The sequence below is a fragment of the Vipera berus genome (genome assembly GCF_964194415.1).
Source record: "Vipera berus genome assembly, chromosome: 6".
NCBI lineage: Eukaryota > Metazoa > Chordata > Lepidosauria > Squamata > Viperidae > Vipera > Vipera berus.
Window position 1 is genome coordinate 3,502,174 of NC_138208.1, and position 17,452 is coordinate 3,519,625.

A 17,452-nucleotide genomic window follows, 5' to 3' on the forward strand; every position below is an offset into this window, starting at 1 on the left:
CTGCCTCAGAGATAATTTCCTTGTGCATCTAATCATACTTGGTCAAATTATTCTAATTCTATTCTATTCTATTCTATTCTATTCTATTCTATTCTATTCTATTCTATTCTATTCTATTCTATTCTATTCTATTCTATTCTATTCTATTCTATTCTATTCTATTCTATTCTATTCTATTCTATTCTATTCCTATTCTAATCCAGTCTATTTCTACTCTACTCTACTCTACTCTACTCTACTCTACTCTACTCTACTCTACTCTACTCTACTCCTCTACTCCACTCCATTCTGGTCCAGTCCAGTCCAGTCTATTACTACTCTACTCTACTCTACTCTACTCTACTCTACTCTACTCTACTCTACTCTACTCCATTCTGGTCCAGTCCAGTCCAGTCTATTTCTATTCTATTCTATTCTACTCTACTCTACTCTACTCTACTCCATTCTGGTCCAGTCCAGTCCAGTTCAGTCCAGTCTAGTCTCTCTACTCTACTCTACTCTACTCTACTCTACTCTACTCTACTCTACTCTACTCTACTCTACTCTACTCCATTTTGGTCCAGTCCAGTCCATTCTATTTCTACTCTACTCTACTCCTCTACTCCACTCCATTCTGGTCCAGTCCAGTCCAGTCTATTTCTACTCTATTCTACTCTATTCCTATTCCTATTCCTATTCTAATCCAGTCTATTTCTACTCCACTCTGCTCTACTGTACTCTATTCCTCTACTCCACTCCATTCTGGTCCAGTCCAGTCCAGTCTATCTCTACTCTACTCTCATGTCTCACTATGTATAATATATTTTCAGTTTAATACATACGGTGCTCCTTTGGATGAATATGGACAATAAAGTCCAATGTTGCCACCAGGATAGAAAAACCAGTTGTCTTCTTTTGGGCCCAAGTCAAAAGAATCCAAAAGGATCACAGGATTTTTGAGGTTATTTCCATCAATAATGAAGTCATCTATAATCCAAATCTCTTCCTTCTTACCTAGGAAAAGTAAGAAAAATAAATAAATAAAATCCTGATAACCACCGATCTATTTCCTAGAGACCACTAGGAAATAATGGTATGCAATGGAATAGTTTATTAGTTACCACTAAGACAACTCAGTGCTTCCTAAAACACTCTAAGAAATGATCATGAGTAGTAATATTTTCTCGTATAAATTTCAAATCTGATAATGATAGATTGACAGAAGGAGATAACATTAATGAACGCTTCTCCGTTAGGCACATTAACTCAAGCACACCGAGTCTGTCATTAAGAATATGCCACTGAACTTCACTTGCTGCTCAAATTGTCTTTCAGAATCAAAATGTACAGTCAGTCCTCAACACGTAACGGTAATGGAGCTTGCCCACCAAAGCCATATGTCATTACAGTCCATTTTACAACCTTTCACGCAGAGGGTTGTCAAGCGAATCAACTTGACTGTTGAACGAATGCATTAAGCGAACACCAGAGTTGTTAGGTGAACCACTAGGAGGTGGTTTTTCCAAAAAAAACTGGAAGTACCATCTTTTGACAAAATTGCCATAAAAATGTGGTCACACCACCATGGGACACGGCTAATGGCTGTAAATGAGCCCATGTTGCTGCGCAAAGTCCAGTCATGTGATCGTGAAAGACAACCCCAACCAGTCAGAACTGGGTTGTAAGCAGTGGTGGGATTCATTCAAAGAACTGGGTGTTCACCTATTTGAATCACACCACTGGATGGATGGATGGATGGATGGATAGATAGATAGATAGATAGATAGATAGATAGATAGATAGATAGATAGATAGATAGATAGAGTAGTGGGATTCAGCCAGTTCGTACCACTTCGGCAGAACCGGTAGCTAATTTTTTGTTGCCCAGGCCCAGAATAGACTTCCGGAAGCGGCATCCATGCAGAGAACCGGTTGTTCACATTTTTGAATCCCACGACTCCCTCCTTCCTTCCTTCCTGTCTGTGGTGGGATTCAGCTAGTTTGCACCACTTCGGCAGAACCAGTAGCTAATTTTTTGCTGCCCAGGCCCAGAATGGATTTCCGCAAGTGGCATCCATGCAGAGAACCGGTTGTTTACATATTTGAATCCCACCATTCCATGTCTCCATCTCTCTCTCTCTCTCCAAACCAGATTCCACCTGTACTTTATTCAGGGATTAGATGGCTTTTTGCAGGAGAAGGACAGGCGGAGTCAAGAGAGGAATCAGCCTGGAGTCCTTACTTATTTGAATCCTACCGCTGGTTGTAAGTCTCCTTTTTCAATTCAGTTGCTAAGCAATCGGTTGTAATAATAATAATAATAATAATAATAATAATAATAATAATAATAATAATAATAATAATAATAATAATAATAATAATAATAATAATAATAATAATAATTGCTGCTAAGCTTGTAAGCCGCCCTGAGTCTTCGGAGAAGGGCGGGATATAAATGGAATTAAAATTAAATTAAAAATTAAATAATAATGATGATGATGATGATAATGTTGGAAGGGACCTTGGAGGTCATCCAGTCCAACCCCCTGCTCAGGCAGGAAACCCTAGACCATTTCAGACAAATGGCTGTCCAGTCTCTTCTTAAAAACGCGGAGGACTCCCTGTCTCTCAAAGCCGTTAAAATTTAGATCCTTCGTTCTGTACCGTTGTTGTACGGTTGCCAGATCCTGAAACGTGTGGCGCTGTTTCGTGCCGAGTATGGCAGTGGGATGTTAATAAAAAGGACATCGGTGGTTTGGGTGAAGTAAAACTCATCTATCAGGTGCCAAGTGATGCCTCCGTTGATGGAATACTGGAGCAGAATAGAATGGGATCTTTCCGGAGTACCTGGAATGTAAGACAAGACATCGCAATGATGACAAGGGTAAGATTAGAGTTCTCCAACCTTTTGGGCACCAGAGACCAGTTCCGTGGAGAGATTTTTCCGTGGACTGGAGAGTGCATGGTTTTGTGTGCTGCCTGCATCCTGCGGATGGGGCTTTGTTTGTTTGTGCGGACCGGTTGCTGGCATGCCGCGGCCCAGTACCAGTCCACGGACCAGGGATTGGGGATCCCTGGCTAAGATAAATCAATTATGAAAGCTTACCTTGATGAAATTGAGTCATTTCTTTAAAGGAGCCTTTATATAGTAGTCAATAATACCACACAGGTTTTCAAATGCTACAAACTCTGATGTTTGGGCTTATTTTTTGAGGGTGGCACCAGTTATTGGACAAGATTTTGAGATGTCATGGGGTGTTCATGGAGAGAAATAGACCATCTTTGCTTTAATAGAAGAATCCATCTTTTGGTTTTCTGTACTTTTAAGAAAACGCCAGAATTTCTCCCCCCAAAATATGACACAGTGTTTAATATTGTTCTGTTCAAAGATATAGAGATTCCGGATCCCCCCACCTACTTTTTTTTCCATAAAGAGGAATTTTACATATCAAAAATGGCAGCCTGTTGTAGTCTTGGGCGAGACAATTTTCTGTTTAACTACAGATTCGGGCGAAAGCTTTACGACAAGATGAATCCAAAACAGCAAAACGATTTGGATAACTGATGCCAGGTTGTGTTAAGAGTTAAATTTAGGAAGACAGAAATTAGTATTTCTCAGAGAGCATCTAAATTTGCCAAAGTGAACTAGTCAACTGCCAAGTATCCACTAATTCAGAAAGCTGGGAAGAAAATGGCTGGGATTTAAAGTCTGGCGCAGAGGCCTAACTAAGGGCGTTGACAGTTTTATACCGTATTGCAGATGACAAATAATTGGCTTATGTTTTCATTCTTGTCTGCAACAGAGTCTCATTTTGTCGAGTCATTTCTGACTCGACTTCAACATAGACCTTTTGCTGAGTAAGCCTTTGGAGTCTGTCATTTTAGTGCCAGGTTAATAGTATAGTAGTATATTAGTATAAGTAAGTATAAAATGTAGCATTAATCTCCACAGATGCTGGGGGAACCATACAACCGGTTGTAGGTATTACGACACAAGTAACATCTTCCTAGCTTCATCAGGTCATTGAGTCTTGGTTCTGAGGGGTAATTGGATGTTTGTGAATTAGTTCCACTTTTGGACTCAGCGAGGATTATATTAATTTATCGTTACTCCTGTTCGGGGTAGTGATTAAGGCAACAGGATAAGAAGCAAAAACAGTCAGTTCTAATCTCAACTAAGGCACAAAACCAGCTAGTTCCCTAGCAAGCCACTTCTGGAAAAAAAAATTCTGCTAAGAAAACTGCAAGGAACAATAATCCAATCTGACTAAAAGGGGGACTGTTTCCCCTCCGTTAGGCAGCGGTAAAGAGAACACCCAAGTCCTTCTTTAAAATGCTACTTACCTTTAGCTAAAAATCTGAATGAAAACTGAATATACATTGTATTTGTACAGTCCAGATCCCTTGAAACGAGCATCCTCAACCCTTCCTGTAAAAAGAGAATAGATAGTGTTACTGTTTTTCATGGACTTAAATAATACCTGGGTAAATCGTTCTTACCAAGCAAATCCAGCACAGTTTTTTTTCTTTAAAAAAAAAACCTTCTTCAAAACTACTAAAGTAATGCTATATAATTGGAACTAGGGTGAAGAGTGAGGTGACTGGTTTAATAATTTCCCAATATTTGGGGGGCATGGCGGTAGGCCGCAGTTGAGAGTTGTCTGATATCTTTTCTGTGTCCTTCTCCTAAATCAGGGTAGGCCACATTGGCTCTTTTATGACTCGTGGACTTCAACTCCCAGAATTCCTCAGCCAGCCAGGCTGAGGGGAAAGGGAGAGGTTTCCAAGCTGAGCCACACTGGCTCAGGAATTCTGGGAGTTGAAGTCCACGGGTCATAAAAGAGCCAAGGTTGCCTACTTCTGCCTTAGAACTTGGAACATTGCTACAAAGTCACCCCTAGTCCTTCTTTTCATTAAACTAGATCAGGGGTAGGCAACCTTGGCTGTTTTATAACTCGTGGACTTCAACTCCCAAAATTCCTCAGCCAGCCACGCTGAAGGGAAAGGGAGAGGTTTCCAAGCTGAGCCATGCTGGCTGAGGAATTCTGGGAGTTGAAGTCCACGAGTCATAAAACAGCCAAGGTTGCCTACCCCTGGACTAGGCCTAGACCACTTTATGACTCGTGGACTTCAACTCCCAGAATTCCTGAGCCAGCCACGCTGAGGGAAAAGGGAGAGGTTTCCAAGCTGAGCCATGCTGGCTGAGGAATTCTGGGAGTTGAAGTCCACGAGTCATAAAAGAGCCAAGGTTGCCTACCCCTGGACTAGGACTAGGCCACTTTATGACTCGTGGACTTCAACACCCAGAATTCCTGAGCCAGCCAGGCTGAGGGAAAAGGGAGAGGTTTCCACGCTGAGACATGCTGGCTCAGGAATTCTGGGAGTTGAAGTCCACGAGTCATAAAAGAGCCAAGGTTGCCTACCCCTGGCCTAGGCCTAGGCCGCTTTATGACTTGTGGACTTCAACTCCCAGAATTCCTGAGCCAGCCATGCTGAGGGGAAAAGGAGAGGTTTCCAAGCTGAGCCATGCTGGCTCAGGAATTCTGGAAGTTGAAGTCCACGAGTCATAAAAGAGCCATGCCTATCCTAAATGAATCTCACAGGACAGTTGGATGAAGAGATGTGAAAAGAGACTGAGTATGAAGACAGCAGATGGGAAACAATTGCAGCTGATTTTTGTAAAGAACCACCCAAAATGGGAGAAAGACAATTTAGAATTAAGTAACGTTCGAATGTCAGTAACTCCTAACCCCTTTGAAGATGAGGCTCGTTCCAGATTTGATGGTGTCGCCGTTCAGGTTTCCTCTCTCGGCTCCGAAGACTTCAGGCCAAAGATCAGGATGCAGGTTGCCATTGAAGTCATCTTTTAGCACAGTTGGGAGGGGAAAAGTAGGCACACAATAGGGCCCTCCAAAACCTCGGTCACACCTGAAGGAAAATGGGTACAAGACATTTAGAATAGAATAGAATAGAATAGAATAGAATAGAATAGAATAGAATAGAATAGAATAGAATAGAATAGAATAGAATAGAATAGAATAGAATAGAATAGAATAGAACAGAACAGAATAGAAATAAGATTAGGAAAGAATAAGAATAGAACAGAGTAGAGTAGAGTAGAGTAAAGTAGAGTAGAGTAGACTAGACTAGAGTAGAGCAGAGTAGAACAGAATAGAACAGAATATAGGAATGAAGAATAGAATAGAATAGAATAGAATAGAATAGAATAGAATAGAATAGAATAGAATAGAATAGAATAGAATAGAATAGAATAGGAATGGAATGGAATAGACAGATTGTAAAGTAGAATAAAGAATAATAGGAATAGGAATATAGAATAGAATAGAATAGAATAGAATAGAATAGAATAGAATAGAATAGAGTAGAGTAGAGTAGAGTAGAGTAGAGTAGAGCAGAACAGAACAGAACAGAACAGAACATAGGAATGAAGAATAGAATAAAATAGAATAGAATAGAATAGAATAGAATAGAACAGAATAGAATAGGAATAAAGAGTAGAATAGAATAGAATAGAATAGAATAGAATAGAATAGAATAGAATAGAATAGAATAGAGTAGAGTAGAGTAGAGTAGAGTAGAGTAGAGTAGAGCAGAGCAGAACAGAACAGAATATAGGAATGAAGAATAGAATAGAATAGATTAGAATAGAATAGAATAGAACAGAACAGAATAGAATAGGAATAAAGAGTAGAATAGAATAGAATAGAGTAGAGTAGAGTAGAGTAGAGCAGAACAGAATATAGGAATGAAGAATAGAATAGAATAGAATAGAGTAGAGTAGAGTAGAGTAGAGTAGAGTAGAGTAGAGTAGAGCAGAGCAGAACAGAACAGAATATAGGAATGAAGAATAGAATAGAATAGATTAGAATAGAATAGAATAGAACAGAACAGAATAGAATAGGAATAAAGAGTAGAATAGAATAGAATAGAATAGAATAGAATAGAATAGAATAGAATAGAATAGAATAGAATAGAATAGAATAGGAATGGAATGGAATGGAATGGAATGGAATAGACAGATTGTAAAGTAGAATAAAGAATAATAGGAATAGGAATATAGAATAGAATAGAATAGAATAGAATAGAATAGAATAGAATAGAGTAGAGTAGAGTAGAGTAGAGTAGAGTAGAGTAGAGTAGAGTAGAGTAGAGCAGAGCAGAACTGAACAGAACAGAACAGAACATAGGAATGAAGAATAGAATAGAATAGAATAGAATAGAATAGAATAGAATAGAATAGAATAGAATAGAATAGAATAGAACAGAATAGGAATAAAGAGTAGAATAGAATAGAATAGAATAGAATAGAGTAGAGTAGAGTAGAGTAGAGTAGAGTAGAGTAGAGTAGAGTAGAGTAGAGTAGAGCAGAGCAGAACAGAACAGAATATAGGAATGAAGAATAGAATAGAATAGATTAGAATAGAATAGAACAGAACAGAATAGAATAGGAATAAAGAGTAGAATAGAATAGAATAGAATAGAATAGAATAGAGTAGAGTAGAGTAGAGTAGAGTAGAGTAGAGTAGAGTAGAGCAGAGCAGAGCAGAATATAGGAATGAAGAATAGAATAGAATAGAATAGAATAGAATAGAATAGAATAGAATAGAATAGAATAGAATAGAATAGAATAGGAATGGAATGGAATGGAATGGAATGGAATAGACAGATTGTAAAGTAGAATAAAGAATAATAGGAATAGGAATATAGAATAGAATAGAATAGAATAGAATAGAATAGAATAGAATAGAATAGAATAGAATAGAGTAGAGTAGAGTAGAGTAGAGTAGAGTAGAGCAGAGCAGAGCAGAACAGAACAGAACAGAACATAGGAATGAAGAATAGAATAGAATAGAATAGAATAGAATAGAATAGAATAGAATAGAATAGAATAGAATAGAATAGAATAGAATAGAACAGAATAGGAATAAAGAGTAGAATAGAATAGAATAGAATAGAATAGAATAGAGTAGAGTAGAGTAGAGTAGAGTAGAGTAGAGTAGAGTAGAGTAGAGCAGAGCAGAACAGAACAGAATATAGGAATGAAGAATAGAATAGAATAGATTAGAATAGAATAGAACAGAACAGAATAGAATAGGAATAAAGAGTAGAATAGAATAGAATAGAATAGAATAGAATAGAATAGAATAGAATAGAATAGAATAGAATAGAATAGAATAGAATAGAATAGAATAGAGTAGAGTAGAGTAGAGTAGAGTAGAGTAGAGTAGAGTAGAGCAGAGCAGAGCAGAGCAGAATATAGGAATGAAGAATAGAATAGAATAGAATAGAATAGAATAGAATAGAATAGAATAGAATAGAATAGAATAGAATAGAATAGAATAGAATAGAATAGAATAGAATAGAATAGAATAGAACAGAACAGAACAGAACAGAATAGAAATAAGATTAGGAAAGAATAAGAATAGAACAGAGTAGAGTAGAGTAGAGTAAAGTAGAGTAGAGTAGACTAGACTAGAGTAGAGCAGAGTAGAACAGAACAGAACAGAATATAGGAATGAAGAATAGAATAGAATAGAATAGAATAGAATAGAACAGAACAGAACAAAACAGAATAGCTATAGATCAGCAGGTGCAATAATAACAAAACAACAGAGTTGGAAGAGACCTTGCAGGTCTTCTAGTCCAACCCCGTTTAGGCAGGAGAATCTACACCATTTCAGGGAAATGGTTGTCCAATATCTTCTTTTAAACCTCTAGTTTTGGAGCATTCACAACCTCTGGAGTATTGTTGTTGTTCTAACTGTAATGAGGAAGTTTCTCCTTGGTTTTAGGTTGCTTGTCTTCTTGATTAGTTTCCATCCGTTGCTTCTTGTCCTGCCTTCAGGGGCTTTGGAGTATTGCTTGACTGCCTCTTCTTTGGGGCAGCCCCTGAGATACTGGAAGGCTGCTATCATGTCCCCTCTCGTCCTTCTCTTCATTAAACTAGACATACCCAATTCCAGCAACCGTTCTTTCTGTTTTAGCCTCCAGTCCCCCAATCATCTTTGTTGCTCCTCTCTGTACCCTTTCTAGAGTCTCAACATCTTTTTTACATCACGGTGACCAAAACTGGATGCAGTTTTCCAGGTGCGGCCTTACCAAGCCATTGTAAAGTGGTATTAGTACTTCACGTGATCTTGATTCTATCCCTCTGTTAATGCAGCCTAGCACTGTGTTGGCTTTTTCGGCACCTGCAGCATACTGCTGGCTCATATTTAAGTGATTGTCCACTAGGACTCCGAGATCCCTCTCACAGTTGCTACTATTGAGCAAGGTACCACCTATACTATACCTGTGCATTTGGTTTTTCTTGCCTAAATGTAGAACCTTACTTTTTTCACCACTGAATTTCATTTTGAGTTGAAGCTATGGCTTCAATAAAGAAGCCAGGGTTTCATCAGAGATGTAATGGGCAGCTGCTGCTTCTTCAGTAATTTCTACTTAGGTTAGGTGGAGGCATAAACTCACGCATTAAACCAAAACCAGAATTCTCAGCAGCTATATCTTAACAAGGGACGCGGTGGCTCAGTGAGTTAGGACGCTGAGCTTGTCGATCAGAAGGTTGGCAGTTTGGCGGGTCGAATCCCGAGTGCCGCGTAGCAGAGTGAGCGCCTGTTACTCGTCCCAGCTTCTGCCAACCTAGCAGTTCGAAAGCACGTAAAAAATGCAAGTAGAAAAATAGGGACCACTACAGTGGGAAGGTAACAGCGTTCCGTGCGCCTTTGGCATCTAGTCATACCGGCCACATGACCACGGAGACGTCCTCGGACAAGCGCTGGCTCTTCGCCTTTGAAACGGAGATGAGCACCGGCCCCTAGAGTTGGGAACGACTAGCACGCATGTGTGGGGGAACCTTTACCTTTATATCTTAACATTAGGCCTAAATACATTCTCTCCTCCTCCTAAGCCAGTGATGGCGAACCTTTTAGAGACCGAGTGCCCAAACTGCAACCGAAAACCCACTTATGTATCGTCGGGTGCTGGGTGGGCGTGGCCCATTGGGTGGGCGTGGCTGCGGTGGTAGCGGCAGACTGGGTGGGACTAAAAAGTTCAATCCATCAATTCCAACTTTGCGAGAACTTTTTTTCCCCCACGAGAATTTGAAATTGATTAATTGAACCTTTTTGTTTTTTGGTACATGGCAGCGGAGGCCTAAAGCGAAAAGGTTTATAAAACCCAGCTGAAGGCCTAGGACTGGGGCGACGGCATGCGTGCCCACAGAGAGGGCTGTGCGTGCCACCTGTGGCACCCGTGCCGTAGGTTCTCCACCACGGTCCTAAGCAAAGTGAACATTTCCTTTGTTTTCTTACACACAATGCCCAGCATCGCAGATTCCATGACCGGAACACATCCAGGGACATCCGGTGGCCAGGATGACGTTATCAATAGCCCAGGTATCCCCACCAGGACTATAATCATGTTGGATCCATCTGAAGCGCGTTCTGGGGGACCTGGAAAGAGTAAATTGTAGGTGGGGGGTGGGGAAATCAGATTGTGAGGTTACAGAAGAGAAAGGAGAAGACACTGGATAAGTGACTGTAACATCCACTTACACTTAAGAAGGAATACAAAAAGAAAATAAAAATAAAAAATGATTTGGCCAAAATATTAAAATAATTGTTGGGGCTGAGAATCAATTTTTTTTTTAAAAAAAGGTTTTATTAAAAGGTGGTCCATTTTGGTAAGCATTCCAGCAATTAAGAAAAAAAACACCCATTTGATTTAATGAAAGAATTGCTTATTCACAGTATGCGTTACGAAGAGGTAAACAGATCCAGCATATGTCATAGTTACTTGTACAGCCCAGAAGTTAAGAATAATTTAAACACACATACACACACACACATACACACTCACTTTAAGAGCAGGGGTCTTCAAACGTGGCCCTTTCATGACTTGTAGACTTCAACTCCCAGAATTCCTCAGCCAGGCACTCTGGCTGAGGAATTCTGGGAGTTGAAGTCCACGAGTCATAAAAGAGCCAAGGTTGCCTACCCCTGGTCTAGGTTCTCCTGCTTGAGCAGGGGGCTGGACTAGAAGACCTCCAAGATCCCTTCCAGCTCTATTCAACCCAACTCTTAGGAGCTGGATGACATCTACCACTTTACTCTTTCTCATTCTCGTCTGCAAGAAGACAACCAAGTTCAGAGACCACCAAGGACTGCTCACTTCATCTCCGAGCTACAAATGTTCTCCTTTATCGGTAACATTAAGAGGCTATTTCTTACATTGCTGCGGGAGGAAGAGAGAGCGTGATCCGCTTCCAGTTTTGAAACCTTTCTGAGCCGTAAATCGAACTCTCTGTGTAATGTTGACAGCCTATTTTGGGCGGCACGCACTCCTCCGTCACCAAGTGCCAGTCTTTCCCATTGTTTAGGGAATACTGGAAATGAATGCCGTGGGAATCGCTGAACGGTTTGCTGCAGCCCATGTTCAGCTCGAACTGCATGAAGGTGGAATCAGCCACGTGGAAATCCCAGGTCTCCACATAGCGAGGCTTTCCTTAAAAAAGAAAAAAAAATCAGCGTACAGAAAATAAGGGCAACCAAGATGATCAGGGGACTGGAGGCTAAAACATACAAGGAACGGTTGCTGGAATTGGGTATGTCCAGTTTAATGAAGAGAAGGACGAGAGGGGACATGATAGCAGCCTTCCAGTATCTCAGGGGCTGCCCCAAAGAAGAGGGAGTCAAGCTATTCTCCAAAGCACCCGAAGGCAGGACAAGAAGCAACGGATGGAAACTAGTCAAGGAGAGAAGCAGCCTAGAACTAAGGAGAAACTTCCTTACAGTTAGAACAACTAGCCAGAGGAACTACCTGCCTCCAGAAGCAGTGAATGCTCCAACACTGGAAGTTTTTAAGAAGAGACTGGACAGCCATTTGTCTCAACTGGTATAGAGCTTCCTGCCTGAGTAAGGGGTTGGACTAGAAGACCTCCAAGGTCCCTTCCAACTTGGATGTTTTGTTATTATTGCACCCGCTGATCTATAGGTAGTCCTCGACTTACAGCAGTTCATTGAGTGACCGTCCAAAATGACAACAGCGTCGAAAAAGGTGATTTCCAATGGTTTTTCACAGTTACGACCTTTGCAGCATCCCCTTGGTCATGTGATCCAAATTCAGATGGTGGCAACTGGTTCGTATTTATGACGGTCGCCGTGCCCCGGGGTCACGTGATCCCCTTTTGCAACCTTCTGACAAGCAAAAGTCAAGGGGGAAAGCCAGATTCACTTAACAACCGGGTTTCTAACTTAACAACCGCAGTGATTCACTTAACAGCTGTGGCAAGGAAGGTCACAGCAAGGGGCAAAACTGGCTTAACAAATGTCTCACTTAACAACAGGCTCCACTGTGGTTGTAAGTTGAGATCTATCTGTACAGGCTTGTGGGGTTATCTTCGGAGTTTGGTCCAAAAGGTCAAAAAAATGATGCACATAAAAAGCAGGTTGACTTCAACCACAAGATCATGGCTATCATTTTGACCTCACTTTTTGAACACCTCTGTTGACTTGCTGTTATTTATTCCTTTTTTGAACCTTGCATACAGCAGTGGCCAAGATTGTGGAAACCTTTTGGGGGAAAAGCGTCCAGTTAGAAATGCCACCTTTTGTTCTGTACCAGCCTGCTACCGGCCCTGCAGAAAAGGCAGGGACAACCCCTTTACAAACAGCAAGAGGCTGGAATTACGCCTGCCAAATTTATAGCTACAAAAACAAACAAGACACGAACCAAGAAACAGGAGCTTTAAGAAACACGAACTATCCAAGCGGTTGCCTTCAGCAAACCAGCCCTCCTCACACATTCCCCTTATATAGAGTTCAGGGCGTGGCTTCTCTCTGCCTCCTTCCGAGAAGCCCCATTGCCTTCCTCTGTTTACTCCTAATTGACTGCCTCCTGCGTCGGGCGTCCTTGAACAGGGCCAGCTGTGGGTCATCTTCATCCATGCTGTCAGGCTCACACAGCTGGGTCTCCGTCGTGACCAGGTGGGAGGGGCCTGGCTGAGGGCTCTCATCAGCAAGATCTTCAACCCCCTCAGCAAGGTCTTCAACACCCCCCTCCTCCTCCTCTGAGTCGTCCGACCCAACTGCCGAACCCACAGGCTGACCCTGAATCACAACACTTTTGGTTAAGTTTCCACTAATTTCTTTATAACTGTAGCCTCGTTCACTTAATAATACTATTTGACATTGCTTTCTGGGCGACCAGTCAACCCATTGCACCATTGCTTTAATTTTATTAGGTTTTACAAGCTCACTAAATGAAAGAACACAACCCCCCCCCCACAACCCACTTGATAGCCATCACATAACTCACTGACAAGTGTCCTCATCTCAGCTTCAATACGTGACATCAATAACCGGATCCTACTGCGATCTGATTGGCTCATTGCCCAAACAAGATGACACCCAATTGGCTCTCTAAACACTCGTGCTCATTGGCTACCATCGGAGGAAGGAAAGCTACCCGATCTCAACCTAAGCAAGTTGTGCTTCGTTTTTTTTCCTGGTTATTGGGCTATAACTTGGCATAGAATACAGCACAGGTAATTGAACAAACTTTGTTGCATTACGTTCTTGATTAAATTATTTTTCCATTGATATATAATTTTATGGTACTGCTCCCCCCCCCCCCGCAAAAAAGTGGTGTTATTAGCCATCAAACCTCAAAAATACACTTTTCCCGAAAGGTTTCCACAATTTTGGAAATGTGGCCCACGGCAAAAGGGAGCAGCCAAATGGATATGAATGTATGAAAGTCGGCAAAGTTTCGAAACTTTTGAAAAGTCTGCAAAGTACTACCAAATGCTGGGGGTTTTCAAAGCAGAAATGGGTGAAAAGCACGCCCTTTGCTCAGTCTGAGCCTTACCTATATTTTCACTGAAGATGAGCGAGGTGTCCATAGATAGACAATCGACGTCTACCTGCCCCCCTTGGACCCGGTACCAATTTGCCTGTAAATCTACAGAGACATCAAATTTATCTTGGAAACCCGTTGGAGAGCTGTCGTTCATGCCTACAAGGACGTCGTCCAAAGCCCACTGGGCCGAATGCTTTCCTATAAACAAAGCAGGAGAGAACATGATGTTTAATTCTTTATACCTGGCATTATTTTATTTAAGCTGTGGTACGGGGCCGGTTCGGTGCAATGGTTAAGACACTAAACAGGTCACTGTGAGTTCTAATCCCATCTAGAGAGAAGAGCAACAAAGATGATCAGGGGACTGGAGGCTAAAACATAGAAGGAACGGTTGCTGGAATTGGGAATGTCTACTTTAATGAAGAGAAGGATGAGGGGGGGACAGGACAGGATAGCAGTCTTCCAGTATCTCAGGGGCTGCCCCAAAGAAGAGGGAGTCAAGCTCTTCTCCAAAGCCCCTGAAGGCAGGACAAGAAGCAACGGATGGAAACTAGTCAAGGAGAGAAGCAACCTGGAACTAAGGAGAAACTTCCTGACAGTCAGAACAATTAACCAGCGGAACAACCTGCCTCCAGAAGTGGTGAATGCTCCAACGCTGGAAGTTTTTAAGAAGAGACTGGACAGCCAATTGTCTGTTGAGTGAGCCCTAAAAAGAAAGCCATGGGTAACCCACTTCCAAAAGTCTTGCCAAAACTGCAGGGGGTTCGTCAACACTAACACGAAGGCACCCAAAATGACAACAACAACAACAACAAAGTTACGGTATTGCACTAACCAGAGGGATTTTCCGCAAGCAATTAATCTTTGAAAAGGGGCAATCCTTTGCAATCCATTTACAATACAATAAGGGAAATGGATGAGCTTTTAAAGAGCTGAATGAAAAATGAAAGCAGATCACCAGGCCGGCGTAAGGGGGGGGGGAAATCTAGTAACAAATATACCAAGATCTTCTGAAAAATTGTAGCGCCTGATTATTTTCACCTGTCATAGTTCCACTTTCTTGTTCTTGTTGGTTGTAGAGAAATATATGACTGTTACTTACCGTGCTGAGGTTGCCACCACCGAAATGCAGTGGCCGATGTTTTGGCCTTCTGCGGCAGTTCAATAGACACAATCTGTGGTTCTAAGAAAGACAAGAAATCCAGTTCTCGTAGCAAAATCCAGCTTATTCCATTGTCGTTCGAATACTGGATCACAAGTCCTGGGAATCGAGATGAAACAAAGCATCATTCTAAGGGCTCTGTAAGAAAACGTGGGAGCTAAAGCCCATCGTATGCCTGGATCCGAGCTTCACCAATGCACAATCCACCGCGGATCGTTCCAGACTTATAACACATTCATTTAGGGACCGTTCAAGGTTACGACAGCCCTGAAAAAAAAGCAATTTTATAACCAGTCCTCCCACTTCGACTATTGCAGCATCTCCTCGGAGAACCGGTTGTTCACCTGTTTGAATCCCACCACCGTAGCAAGAAGAGAGAGAGAGAGAGAGAGAGAGAGAGAGAGAGAGAGAGAGAGACAAGAAGAGAGAGAGAGAGAGAGAGAGGGAGGGAGGGAGGGAGGGAGGGAGGGAGAGAGAGAGAGAGAGAGAGAGAGAGAGAGAAGGTCGCAAAAAATCAGCCGTGGAAATTCCACTCCCAATATAGTGGATGAAAAGCTGATTATTATAATTACTTTAGTTTTGTTATAAGGGAGTTAAAGGGTGGAAGGTTTGTTAACGTTGTAATAGATATTTAGCATATGTTTGCATAAGATTGCTATATGTAATACCCTGTATTCTGCTTTGGGAAGTCCAGGGGGGGGGAGGGAAGGGGGGAGGGTTGATGGGGAGGGGGGGTTATTATTAAAAATTTTTGTAAAACCTTTCAATAAATAATAATAATAATAATAATAAAAAGCTGAGGACCGCCTGTAATTTACGGAGTTCACATATTCTGTTGCGCTGTCGAAGGTTTATATTTTCAACGGCAGCGTTTTGATTAACCGGAGAAGCCAGGGCTTTTATGCGCAGAATAAAGTTCCCAAGTTGCCGGAGAATTAGTAGGTTTTTTTCCTGGGTTTATCTTGTGCAAGATTTTTTTTTTACAGTGCTTGGATTGTTTGTGAATAAATGATGGACAAGTTTAGGGCCGAGTGTAAATCAAAAGGAAAGTAATTTGGAGCCTTGTGCAAACTGAGTTTGCCACGCTTCTTTCAGTACCCATGATTGCTCATCTATTGTGAAAACCTGATAGAGTAGGTGCTATTGCTGTGTCGGTTGAGAACTAATCACGAAGCGTAATTAATCCCCAGCAGCCAATAATCAATGCTAGCCTTGCTTTCCCATCGTTTCTAGACATGTCCTGTCAAAACAAAGAAATTGCAGTTTCCAAAAGATCCCAGTTGTCCAGCTTTCCCTCAACAAAGAATGTCTTCGGCATGGAAAAGTGGGAATAAATCAACAAGATTGTATTGGCCTAACCATATTTGTTACCTCCTCCAAGATGCGAGCAAAGCAAAAACTGTCACATGCGTAAACGTGCAGAAAATATAAACACACAGAAATTAAAAGAAACGTACGATATTATTCAACAGCCATTAGCCAGCTTTTAACTACTCTCTCCTGTAAGAAGGTGGCTGCTATCCTCTTCCCTCCAGGCAAGTAAATTGACGCCAATGTTTATTTATTTGGTTATTTGGTTTATCAAATTTCTATCCTGCCAGTCAAAAGATTCTCAGCAGCTGACATCCATGGTCGGATTGACACCAAAGAGGATCACAATCCCAACCCCAGCCTAAATTTCAAATAAGAACATTCAGAAAGCAGCCTATGCAAGGTGTTTTTTTTAATTTAAAAAAAGCAATACAGTAGGAAATTGAAAACAGCGAACTTAAAAAGATGATGGACGTGGGGATGTTAGGTTGACTACTTCTCCACTTTTCCATTCAGTGCAGGGGTTTTCAAACTGGGCCCTTTTATGACTCGTGGACTTCAACTCCCAGAATTCCTCAGCCAGGCATGCTGGCTGAGGAATTCTGGGAGTTGAAGTCCACGAGTCATAAAAAGGCCAAGTTTGAAGAGTCCTGTATTAGGAATGCAATATACTACATTAGCATGTATTTTAACGCTCAGTGGCATGGGTGCGACTCTCAGAAAAAAAATATTTTTAAAACTGGTTTCAGTTACGTTAAAGCTGGGGGTCCGGGAGGCTAACCTTTCAGCAGGGGGGTCTCCAAAATTGGCAACTTTAAGACTTGTGGACTTCAACTCCAGCATGGCTGGCTGGGATTTGTAGGATGGAGGAGAAGGAGAAGGAGAAGAGGAGGACAGTGACTATGGGGTCCTTGGTGCTCTCTGAGCTGGGTGGTTTTCTTGCAGACGTCTCATGACCCAACTAGATAACATCATCAGTGCTAGAAGGGAGGAGGAGGAGGAGGAGAACTGTGGGGTCCTTGGTGCTCTCTGAGCTTGGTGGTTTCCTTGCAGACGTCTCACGACCCAACTAGGGAACATCCTCAGTGCTAGATGGGAGGGGGATTTTCGGAATGGAGGAGG

The 17,452-nt window shown here is 41.6% G+C and overlaps 1 protein-coding gene across 1 annotated transcript in view; it reads right to left on the reverse strand.

The window, feature by feature from the left end:
* Positions 1-17,452, reverse strand: part of RELN (reelin) — a 345,250-nt gene that overhangs the window by 61,692 nt on the left and 266,106 nt on the right. The window contains exons 32-39 of the mRNA XM_081331294.1: positions 14,960-15,118; positions 13,867-14,055; positions 11,229-11,502; positions 10,311-10,451; positions 5,730-5,907; positions 4,324-4,408; positions 2,644-2,826; positions 822-993 (exon numbers count right to left, since the gene is read on the reverse strand). Of these exons, the coding sequence (XP_081187420.1) occupies positions 822-993; positions 2,644-2,826; positions 4,324-4,408; positions 5,730-5,907; positions 10,311-10,451; positions 11,229-11,502; positions 13,867-14,055; positions 14,960-15,118 (1,381 nt within the window). The remainder of the gene's footprint in view (positions 1-821; positions 994-2,643; positions 2,827-4,323; positions 4,409-5,729; positions 5,908-10,310; positions 10,452-11,228; positions 11,503-13,866; positions 14,056-14,959; positions 15,119-17,452) is intronic.